This window comes from Podarcis gaigeae (assembly GCF_964106915.1).
Source record: "Podarcis gaigeae genome assembly, chromosome: 14".
Taxonomy (NCBI): domain Eukaryota; kingdom Metazoa; phylum Chordata; class Lepidosauria; order Squamata; family Lacertidae; genus Podarcis; species Podarcis gaigeae.
In genome coordinates this window covers 20,312,293-20,324,548 of record NC_139690.1, presented here as the reverse complement: position 1 = coordinate 20,324,548, position 12,256 = coordinate 20,312,293, and the positions used below count along the sequence as shown (strand labels likewise).

At 44.0% G+C, this 12,256-nt stretch overlaps 1 protein-coding gene across 2 annotated transcripts in view; it reads left to right on the top strand.

Moving 5' to 3' along the window:
* Positions 1–12,256, top strand: part of AGBL1 (AGBL carboxypeptidase 1) — a 399,614-nt gene that overhangs the window by 94,385 nt on the left and 292,973 nt on the right. For both annotated transcript variants that reach the window (XM_083712535.1, XM_083712536.1), the window contains exon 16: positions 11,642–11,792. In XM_083712535.1, coding sequence (XP_083568661.1) covers positions 11,642–11,792 — 151 coding nt within the window. The remainder of the gene's footprint in view (positions 1–11,641; positions 11,793–12,256) is intronic.

Genomic DNA, 12,256 nt, shown 5'->3' with positions numbered 1-12,256 from the left:
TCCAAAGCTCTCTTGTGCTAGTGGACAGGTGTGTTTTAATGTCACGCAACAGAGGATGCCCAATGCAACAGTTGTGCTGGCGGAACTCGTTGTGAAACAGGTTTGCATAATCCGTTGTGTAACAAAGTTGCCCACAACATGTTCCATGTTCTCTGGGGCAGGGAGAGAGATCAGGACCCTACTGTGCTTTAGAAATGCACTTCCAAACAGCAAATGGATAACTTTATGGAAGTAGAATGATAACAGTGCTTGCAAACATACAGGCACACCCATAGACATACAAGTTAACTTTAGTAGCTACAGTAACTATGGATTGTTTACAGCATTCCCTGTCCACTCTTGTTCTAGTGGGTGTGAGAACATTAACGTTGCACAACAGAGGAATCCTATGCAATTGTTGCACTAGCAGAAACTCATTACACAACAGATTGCAAATCTCTTGTGCAACTAAATTACTAGCCACCAGCTTATGGATTCTCTTGTACAACATTTCACCAAAGGAAAAAAATACCACTAAGTGACTTTAGCTTAGTGCTACATTGGATGCAAACCTGTCTATTCATCACACACCCAACCATTGTGCATAACACCTTATAAAATATAAGAAGCATAGCGGTCAAGTGTCCCTTATTTGAAGGGACAGTCCCTTATTCCAGCGCCATGTCCCGCTGCTGTCCCTTATTGATGGATGTCCCTTAAATGTCCCTTAAATGATGTCCCTTAAATTTCAAATGAAGCAGCTCCTCTCCCTCCCTCCCTGCCGGCCAGGGAGGAGAGAGGCTCCAACTGTGTTGCTTGTCTGTATTGCTCACCCAATAAGAAGTCTAAGAACGACTGGGGATGGAGCTTGCATGCCTTGTGTGTGGCTAGTTAATGCAAGCTGAGGGGTTTTTTGAATGCTGGACGCCATTTTGTTGCACATGCTGCTGCAAACTTTGCAGTGCAAAGCCAGGCTGGGGAGCCATCTTAAGTTGAGGCTGCATAGGCCTTGTGGTGCATGTAATTCAGATTCTATTCAGTTGAACCTCTGGTTACAAAGTTGGTTGGACAGTGTTCTCGAAGCTAACTAGCATGAGTTTGACCAGACTGCAGGAGGACAGGAAGACTGGAGTGCCTGGAACAGGTGAGGCTGCAGGTCCCTTATTTTGGCTGCTGGTCCCTTATTTTCAAATCTGTAAGTTGACAGCTATGATAAGAAGACAGGTCTTAGTCCTGAGGAGTTTACAATTTCAATTTGCAACAGAGAGAGGGAAGAGAGAATTATATGTCTGAGTCCACTCAATGGTCCTCAGTGCTAGTCCTACTCAGAACAAACCCATTGACATTAGTGGACATGACCTGCTTCTTGGAATTCTTTTGACATGTGGCTCAAGAGATTCAAGACTGGGAAACCTGGACTCTCAAGACTGTGGTATACAGTTGCCAAATGATTTCCATGCCTCTCTCCCTGAAACCCACCCACCATCACTGTGTGGACTGATTCCAACCAACCAGCTTCATTAATGTCCAGTTTAAATTGAAGTCATCCAAATGGGCCCTGGCAATATATATTTTTTCAGCCTTCAAAATGCTACAAGTTGTGCTGGTGTATAAAATATACATAAGAAGGCTAAGGGAATATCAATGCCCACACACAGCAGAATGTGAATTTTAAACATTTGTTTTCTCTAACAATGACAATTTTTAAGCTTAAAGGCCCAAAGGGTCTAGATAGGAAAAGAGAGAGAGAATGAACTTGAAGATGAATTAGAAATTGTGCAAAGTTCTATGTGGAATTGCTGCCTGTCCAGCACGTTTCCTCTGTGCATAAATCCTGCTAGACAGCAGCAGAGCGATCAGCGATTGCTTTCCATGTGAGAAGAAGGAAAAGTCCGCATGTTGTTTTACGTAGGAAGCGCCTTCCCAGATGTAGGACATTCAGGAGATTAACCCTATACACTCCACATTCTATTCCAAAATGATCTTTATTCATGTTCGCTTAACCTGGCAATTGTGGGAGCTTCTTCCAGGTGCAGTTCAGAGATTTTTGAACTAATTCAGCTGACTCCATTAAATTGAACGTGTTCATTCCAAGCACTGCCGCAGTCGCAGAGTTTAATTAACATATGCCACAGCAGCATCACTCTTCCTGTTAACTAGTCACAGTTCAGGAATGACTGCTCTGAGCTGAAGGACAGAGGGAAGTGAGATGTACGAGTCTGCAGATCACACGCTGTCCGAACTCCACTCACATTTGTCTTCCTCTGGAGGTATTTGTGTGCAGTCGGGGAGCAGGGACAACTCACTCCCAAAGAAGACAAATGTGGCAGCCCACGTCTCTGCTCTGGCATCATTTCCCTTCCCCTTCCCATGAGAGAGAGTTAAAAAAACAACCCCAAACACGTTATGGAGATTATTAGAAAACCTTCTGTCAAAAAGGGTTTTGCCAACGCCATTGCTCTGGTTTAGTGCCTGCCCGCAAAGTGACAGTTATACACTAGTGCCTGTGTGGGAAAGCAAAGGGGGGGGGGATGTTGCGGGAGCCCCTATAAAATGATCTAATTCACTGTTTGCTGTCTTGGCAACTGTTTACAATTATTACACACAGAGCAATAATGTTCCTTTCCAGCTGATTATTTAAGGAGCATCAGCGGCAGCTTGCGAGGCTCCCAATGGCACATCTGGGCATTGCGTTCCACAGTTCATTTCCAGTTCATTGTCTAACCCCACCTGAGCTGTCGCAAAGCTGGATGGCTCAAGGGCTTGGTAATTGGATGCTGAACTTTTATTTCTAGGTCAGTAGTTAAAATTCTGCCCAGATCAGTACAAATGTAGTTTCTTACTCCCCTCTCTCCACATACACTTCCTTTCCTTTCCTTTCTTTTTTGCCTGCTGGCTGTTTGGTGTCCTTTGTGACATGGGAAAGTGAAAAATAGGAAGAGAAAAGCATTGATGTGTGTGCGCATGTGTGTGCATGTGTGTGGGTGCTGGTTCCTAATGCAGAAGGTCACAAGCAACCAGAACTTTATCTGATTTCCTCAGTTTCTCTGGAGACACGGGGGCCTAGCCCTAGTAGATAGCAGAGTTTAAAGGCTGCACAACAAATGATTCCAATGCAGCTGTTGCACCAGTGGAAACTTTGTGTGTGTGTGTGAAACAGTTAATTTTTGGTGTGCAACACCTGATACCATTGCACAGCACTCTTTGGTAATATACCTGTGTTCCCCCCCTGCACAACAGCTGATTCTTGTTGTGCAATCTGTTGTCAACACTCTTTGGTAATGCACTTGTGTTTTTCCTTGTGCAACAATATTCCACTTCAACTTGGTGCTACATTGCAGTGGGTTGTATCCAACTAATTTCTACCCACAGTAGACCCATTGAAATTACTGGACCCAAGGTAGTCCTGTCCATTGATTTCAATGGGTTTACTCTGATTATGCCTCTGTATACCAGTTGTTTGAAATCACAGGTGGGCAGCTTGTAGGCTTCCCACAGACACCTGGTCAGCCACTGTGAGAACAGAATGCTGGACAAGGTGGTCCCATGGCTGGAACTAGCAAGCTTGTTTTGGGCTCTTAGATTCTCTTGATCTGGATAGTCCTTCTAGATCAGAAGTGCACCACTGTAGACTGCTGCCTTCCACAAGTTGGAAGATGCCCCAAATTATAGCAGAGGAGGGAGGAGTTACTGTGCAAGTCCATACTGTCCCCCTTGCCTCTTTCATTTAACCTGCAAATAGCACTCGTGTTTTCCTTGATCTGCAAACTGACCTTCTATAGTCCTTAGCTTCTCTACTTTACTTTGTTGTTTTTTTAAAAGATATTTATTAAAGTTTCAAAAATTATATAAAAACAAAACAAAACAAACAAGCTCAAGGTCTACTTTACTTGGTTGACTTTGTAAACTAGGGCTGTATATGGGCCCCTCCATCCAATTCAAGGCCCAGTCTGGAGAACCAGTGTGGTGTAGTGGTTAAGAGCGGTAGTCTCGTAATCTGGGGAACCGGGTTCGCGTCTCCGCTCCTCCACCTGCAGCTGCTGGGTGACCTTGGGCCAGTCACACTTCTTTGAATTCTCTCAGCCCCACTCACCTCACAGAGTGTTTGCTGTGAGGGAGGAAGGGAAAGGAGAATGTTAGCCGCTTTGAGACTCCTGAAGGGGAGTGAAAGGTGGGATATCAAATCCAAACTCTTCTTCTAATAATAATAATAATAATAATAATAATAATCATGTAGTGCTTAAGAGCGGTAGTCTCGTAATCTGGGGAACCGGGTTCGCGTCTCCGCTCCTCCACATGCAGCTGCTGGGTGACCTTGGGCTAGTCACACTTCTCTGAAGTCTCTCAGCCCCACTCACCTCACAGAGTGTTTGTAGTGAGGGAGGAAGGGAAAGGAGAACGTTAGCCGCTTTGAGAGTCCTTCGGGTAGTGATAAAGCGGGATATCAAATCCAAACTCTTCTTCTTCTGCTGCTGCTTTGGAGTGGCCCCAATCTGACCCGGGATGATCTACCCTGAACCAATTCAGTGACCTTGCACAGGCATGTGGTCAGAAGTGGGGCAGAGAAGAATATGTGCCTCTACTTCTCCCCTCCATCCTCCTTGAAGGTCAGTTAGCAAGGATGCCTGCTGAATCTCTAGAATACTCTCTGGAAGAGTATTCTACAACATGGGACTGGTGACATTAAATACCTGACTTCCAGTTGATTATATATATCTAGGATGATGTAGAGGTGATCTAATGAGGGCTTCTGATGAAGAGAAGAGTCATCGCTCAGTAGTACACCACATGCTTTGCAGGGAAAAGGTTCCAGATTCAACTGCTGCCCTCTCCAGGTAGATCTGTAAAGGCTCCTGCTTCTGAAACCATGGAGAGTAGATGCCCTTCTTGAGCATGTGGGCTTCCCAGAGGCATCTGGTTGACCACTGTGGGAAATCGGATAGATGTTTGATCTGACCCAACAGGGATCTTTGGTGAACTCAGATAGACCATTGTTGGACCCTGTTATAGGGTAATGTTCTGTAGGCCTTTGGGAGGAACAAATGGCAGCTATCAGCTGATGGATGCTGGGGGAGGAATGCTGCTGGTGTAATGCCCTCAATTCCACCCACCCCTCTCCCCACAAAAAGAAAAACAATTGTCAGGGGTTTGAGGGACCCTTTTCATTGCTCCTTCCACAGGTGAAAAATCAGAGTTGGAAGTTCACAGATGAGAGCTTCTGGTTCAGCATTAGCCACAGTGTGGCAGCTCTCACATCACAAATAAGACTGAGCTTTTGTGATGTTGATCTCTGTCATCAAATACAAGCCAGGATATATGTGTGTGTGTTTTGCATTTGTTGCCTTTCTTTCCATTCCCATGCTACAAAATGTGGATAATGATAGCAATAGTTTCTGCCTTCTGGTCTTGCTAATTTGGCTGAAGAAGGGAGATGTGGGGGATAATTCAATAACATTTGTAAAGCACTTTGAACATGAAAAACAATGTGCGCAGTAAGTGATGATGATAGCAACAATAATAATTATGATGATTATTAATTAACTGGTGGTGCCAGCTGTGCTGGAAACAGTGCAAAGTGTTTGAAGGAGAAATAGCTTGCTTTAGGGTTTGACTATTATAAAGTGACTCAAAAGCACAGCGAATTGAGTCTGCATGCTAATAGCATTGTGATTTGGATTAATATCCTCTTTCTTAATGCTGGTGCTCTTTTTTTTTTTTTTGCTTTGCAAAGGCTGTTGAGTTTAGGGAACTTATTAGGGCTGGAAGTAAGTTCTGAAGAACTCAATAGGACTTGCTTGCAATCACAAGTTCAGGCTAATTGCTTAAGAATGTGTGATCCAGTGTTATGGTTTGGGTGTCTGACTAGGACAGGGAGTCAGAGTCTAGTTTGGTCATCAACTGCAGTGGGTGACTTTGGCAAAGTTGCTTGCTCTCAGACTTAATGTGGATCACACACAGTTAATGTGAGGAAGGGGAGAAAATAGTTCATTCCATCTATGCTTTCCTACGCATATAACTGTAATCCAGGGGAGGCTTAAGCCTTTTCCCAAATGGCCTCCTCTGTGCATTAGCATGCGAGGGAGTAACATACCTCTGACTCCACCTGCAACAGGGCATGCTTCACCCCGTGTCTTCACCACAACATTTGCTGTGGGGGAGATAATGATAATAATAATAATAATAATAATAATAATAATAATAATTTTTTAAAAAATATTTATACCCCACCCTCCCTGGCCAGAGCCAGGCTCAGGGCGGCTAACACCAGTAAAATTACAGTAAAAATATATGTGTGTGAACAGTTGCATGTAAGCAGTATCCCCAATCACACAAGGCTCTTGATCATATGGACCCTTGTAGGAACCACTTTGTAGTCACTGAACTGAGTGTGCAGAGGCAAAAGCTGCCAGAATAATGAATGCAAATGGTGCCTTTGTACAACAGGCTAGTTTTTAAACACCCACACCCCCCCCCATCCCACACACTTTCTGTCCTCTTCCAGGTAAGCAAGAAGCATGAACAGAGCTTAAGGACACATTCCAGCCAGGCAAAATCACTCAAGGAGGATGTGAAGCAGGGCTTCTGGGGAGATGTGGTCTGGTGAAAGTTCTGAGGGCCAGACAGAGAGGCATTGTCTCTATAGTCATAAGGTTCTCTACCTGTAATCTTTTCTGAGACTGGTAGTAGTCCTCCAGGGTGCCTGGTCTTTTGCATCCCTGGTCTTTTTCAATGGAGATTTTAGGGATCAAGAATGACACCTTCTGCATGCAGAACAGATGTTTTGTCATTGAACTACAGCCTCTGCATAAGTAATTGTTTTTCAGTAGGTTTAATATAACATGTAATTTGGTTCTAAAGTGTTTCTTCCATTTCAATGGGACTAACAGCTCCATGCTATGCTATCTACACAGACATAAATCACATTAGGCTTAATCCTAGGTGAGAGGATGCAGGTTTGCAGTGAAAAGAGTTAAGACCCATTCAACTAACTCAGGCACAGGCAAACTCAGCCCTCCAGATGGGCTGCAACTCCCATCATCCCTGACCACTGGTCCTGTTAGCTAGGGATGATGGGAGTTGTAGTCCCAAAACATCTGGAGGGCTGAGTTTGCCTATGCCTGAACTAACCCAATGAGACTTAGGTACTTCAGAGTAAGTCTTTCATCTTGTTATTTATTATTACTTCAGAGTAGACATGCATAAAATCATACTGTAAGTCATCACTAACTTTAGCTAAATTGGAGTCAGTGTGAGAATGTATTTTTCTTCTTCTCTGACCTACCTCCTGAGATAGATGGTGGGGAATGCTTCTGTGCATGTGCAAAGTAATACTATGGTAGCAAAATCAGAACTCACATTTCTGGAAGCTGGAAGGCATCTTCTGAGTTAAGAAATGCAATGTCTAAAACAGCTTTCCCCAATCTGGTGCCCTCCAGGTATTTTGGACTACAGCTCCCATCATCCCTGTTCATTGGCCACACTGATTGGGGCTGATGGGCATTGTAGTTCAAAACATCTGGCATGCAGCAGGTTGAGGAAGGCTGCTCTGAAAGGAATCATAGAATGAAAGAATTGTAGAGTTGGAAGGGAGCCTAAGGATCATCTAGTCCAACCCGCTGCAATGCAGGGATATGCAGCTGTCCCTTATGGGGATCGAACCTGCAACCTTGGCATTATCAGCTCTAACCAACTGCTCTGACCAACTGAACTATCAGCTTTATGTTGTTGTTGTCGCTACATTTCCATTTCTTTCTTGTAAGTCAACAAATTATTTTATGTCTCATACAAAAGAAGATATGATTAGGCCATGGGATTTCAGGAGAATGATTATCTTGAGACTTTGCCCCACTGAATAAAAACAACACCAACACAAGGGAAATAAACAGTTTGTGTAAATTTCAGCAGCTGAAATTGCATCTTTCAGTCTCTTCCTTATATTTTGCATTTTAATACAATGCTGATAAGATATCTTTTTTAAAACAATAAGGGGGGGGGTATCACAGAGTCCTTCAGAATGGGAAGGTTTAGCAACAGCATAATTGGTGCTAGGCAGGGGAAATTATTGTCTGAGATGTAGTTGCGGATGCAATTTGGTGCGATGCGGTTGCTTTGAAATGCGTGAATTGGCTCTTCATCTCAACCAATGGGAACTCTTTCACCATCACCTTTGAAGCTGGCTCTTTAAAAAAATGATACATTGCAAAAGACCAGGTGAGGACAGAGAAGGAACATCCGTTCTTAAGATTTGTATTTTCCTGGGGAGTGTGATATGTGTGTGCACGCGCATGCGTGCATATGTTTAATCAGAATCAAGGCAGGGCTAAAGTTGTCGCAGACAGAAAGTGGCAGAGGCATAAGCACCCAGCCATGGGCAATCTGCAGGAACCACCCTTCCTTTGTTTAAACATTTGAAACATTTGCATTCCTGCTTTCTGCCTGGGTTGGCTCCAGGTCACGGTGGGGTGCAGAAATGCGCAAGGTCATCAGTGCCTCCACCAGATGCAAACTTACCTGATGGCCATCTGCCATCTGCCATGGTACATTTCCTACAATGCTGCTTAAAAAGGTAAAGGGACCCCTGACCGTTAGGTCCAATCGTGACCGACTCTGGGGTTGCGGCGCTCATCTCACTTTATTGGCCGAGGGAGCCGGCGTACAGCTTCCGGGTCATGTGGCCAGCATGACTAAGCCGCTTCTGGCGAACCAGAGCAGCGCACGGAAACGCTGTTTACCTTCCCGCCGGGGCGGTACCTATTTATCTACTTGCACTTAGACGTGCTTTCGAACTGCTAGGTTGGCAGGAGCAGGGACTGAGCAACGGGAGCTCACCCCATCGCGGGGATTTGAACTGCCGACCTTCTGATCGGCAAGACCTAGGCTCTGTGGTTTAGACCACAGCGCCACCCACATCTTACTTTCAAAATTAGGGAAAGGGCTATAGCTCAGTGGTAGAGCATCAGGTTTGCATGCAGAAGGTCCCAGGTTCACTAGCATCTCCAAAGTAGGGCTAGATATGACCCCTCTCTGAAATCCTGGAGAGCCACTGCCAGTCAGTGTAGGAAGCACTGAGCTAGAGGGACCCATGGTCTGAACTCAGTGGAAGGCAGCTAGCTTCCTATGATGCTAAACAGGGAAGCGATCCTAGGAGATGTTGTCACAGGTGAGTATTACTACCAGAAACAGCTACATCTTCAGCCATTACAAAGAGTCAAAACTAGGATCAGCAAAAGAAACCAGGACTCCTGTACCTTTGATTATTGTGTAGGACAGGGGATTTCTATTAGTGCAGCTTGTCATGCAGCGGTGTGAGAAGCTGAACCTGCTGAAATCCCTTCTCCAGCGCTATTAAAAGTAATTCCATCGCCTTTCCATCTGGTCACCCTAATAGAAAAGTTAACAAGAACAAATGCTTTCCGCATACCCTGCTTCTCTCTCTCTCCCTCCCTCCCCCCCCCCCCCGGTTTCATTTTGAATATATGCAACAAGAGAATGCCTTTGAAGCTTGCTGCAAACTTTGCCTCTCCCATACACCAAACCTTTGGGAATGACACTCCTGGTTTTTGTGTTCTCAGATAGGAGTAGGAATGGAAGAGAAATTATTTGGCTTGCAAGTAGGAATCTCAAGTGGGTAGGGTGTTGTTGAGCTCAAATCCTGCTTTTGGCCCTCTCGTCGGCATCTGGTTGGCAACTGTGAGAATAGGATGATGGATTAGGTGTGACTTCCATCTGATTCAACGGGGCTCTCCTTACGTTCCTAAGGACTACCACAACTCCATATGGGAAGGCCAATTCAGGAAACTGCCCTATGCTAAGTCAGACTGTTGGCACATCTAGTTTAGGATTGCCTCTGAATATTAGTTGCTGGGAGTCACAAAGGAGGAAAGTTGTTGTTACACTCAGGTTCTGCTTGCAGGATACTCATAGGTATCTAGTTGACCAATAAGAAAACAGGATGGTGGACTAGATGGGCCACTGGCCTGATCCAACAGGTCTCTTCTTACATTCTTATGTTTAATATGAACTCACTAAATTGAATTCCCCAAACAAACACATGAACTGAAGCTAACCTTTGAATCTTGCACTTCTGTGTATTTTCCAGTGAAGTGACCAACCTAAGAGTGCATATAAAAAATAATATATTAGTTAAAAAAACATACCAATGCTGCATTATATTGGGGAAAACTGCTTGCAGAAATTCATGTATCAGGCAAAACTACGTACAAAAATATGCATATTGTGAAAAATGTGTGAGCAAATGCATATGGTTTTTTGTGCAAACTTGAAAAAATGTTTTTGTTTAAATCACAAACTGGTGCAGAAATGGGGTAAATCTGACCTTACAACTGGAAAAACTGAGACTCTGAAATGTAAGTCACTAGTCAGGTTGCAGTGGTCATAAGTCAGTTTCAAAAGCTTAGTGTTGCATTGAAATTCATTGAATCTAAGAAATTAGCCAGCGGCAAAATGTGACCTGCAACAAAATATTGCAATATGGAGTGATCCCTCTTCAGAATTTCAGCCACTCCGTTCTATGGATAGTCACTATTCCACACCCTTTGAGCATGCTAAATCATCATTGGGGTATTTCTGCCTCTGTCCCCCCAGAGTCCTCTGGGCATGTGAATTCCTTCCGCTTGTGTATGGCTGGTGTCATTTTTGTTAGCTCAGGACTTGCACTTGGAAAATTGAAATTCCTATTGGTATACATGCAGGTCCTGCCATCAGAAAACTCATTATCTGAAATCCCTGTTATCCAAACATAAATAATTATACCCAAACCTCGCCACATGAACAGCTGATTCAGATATCCAAACAGCTGGAGTTCCCCCACTTCCTTACTTGTTTGTGTTTGGCTGGTCGGCAGCTGCCATTTCAGGGAGAAAACATGGAGGGATGGAGAGAGATCAGACAAATCAGGGAGCAGGAGAGATCAGACAAACCCATTTTTCTTTTGTCTGAGTTTTGCTGATTGGCCACACCAGTTTCAGGCAGAAAGTGTGGAGGGAGAGAAGAAGAACAGACAAATCACAGCTTAGAAATGTTCCCATAGGAAATAATAGACATAATCGACTCATTATTTGAATGCTTGCCTAATGAACAATTTCCTGGGAATGCATTGTTTGGGTAGCAGGACCTGTATGTATATGATTCTCCTTTGCTACCCTATTGAGTCAGGCATTCCCTGCTGAAATATGAGAGGCCTCATCTGCAGTGGCATCCTGCCGGCACTAGAAGACTCACTTGTTTACACAGGCATTCCCTTGATCTCTTGACCAGAGTCTCCTGCTTTGATTGCTGTTTTACTTGCTGTGTTATGTTAATGGGATTGTTTTGTTGCTCATTTCAGTCATGGCCCTTTATATTTTAATGGGATTTATTTCACTGCATATTTTAATTACAGTGTATTTTTAGTTACCCTGTATTGTAACAGTGTTGTGCAATTGTTTGTTTTCTATTTTGTAAAATGCTTAGAAGCCTTCTGGGCATTAAGTGGTATATAAACAACAGCAGCAATAACGAGACTAACAGGTTATTCATTCTCTCTCTCTCTCTCTCTCTCTCTCTCTCTCTCTCTCTCTCTCTCCCTCTCCCTCTCCCTCTCCCTCTCCCTCTCCCTCTCCCTCTTCCTCTCCCTCCCTCCTTCCCTCCTTCCTTCTACCAGAAACCACTACCAAAATTGCATAGTGGCTACAGCTTCAGGAAAAACCCACGGGAAATCCTGCTACACACTTACTTTCAGCATTGTTTTCCCTCATAAGGAAGATGTCTGTTACCTGGCATACCATTATCCCTACACCTACTCTGCTATGATGGTAAAACTCTTTCCTCTGATGAATTTCCAGATTGGGGATGGGGAAGAAATTTGTTTCAGTTTGCATTCTGGTATGGGGGAAGGCTCAGTGTTTCACTACGTTTGGCCACAAGCTTTGCTCAGGCTCAGAGGCAGAGGTGGGAGGCATTGTTTGCAGAGCCACACTTCCCCTCACTCCTGGAGCATTCTGGACAGAGGATGTGGTTTTGCCTGGCTTGTATAGATCAGAGGACATGTCTCCATGCAACCCTCACTGCCACTACTCTGTAGGAGCCAGAGATTATATAATAAAGTAGTTTAAATTCAATTTAATAACTCATATACTGTTTAGTATAACAAAGTCTGTAAGCTGTTTGTGGCAATTGCAAGCAAAATCACAAGCAAAAAGTCTGTACATAATATTAAAATTCTACAAAATGCAATTGTCCTTTAATGCACTGCAAAATGCAGGGGGCCTTAAAATGA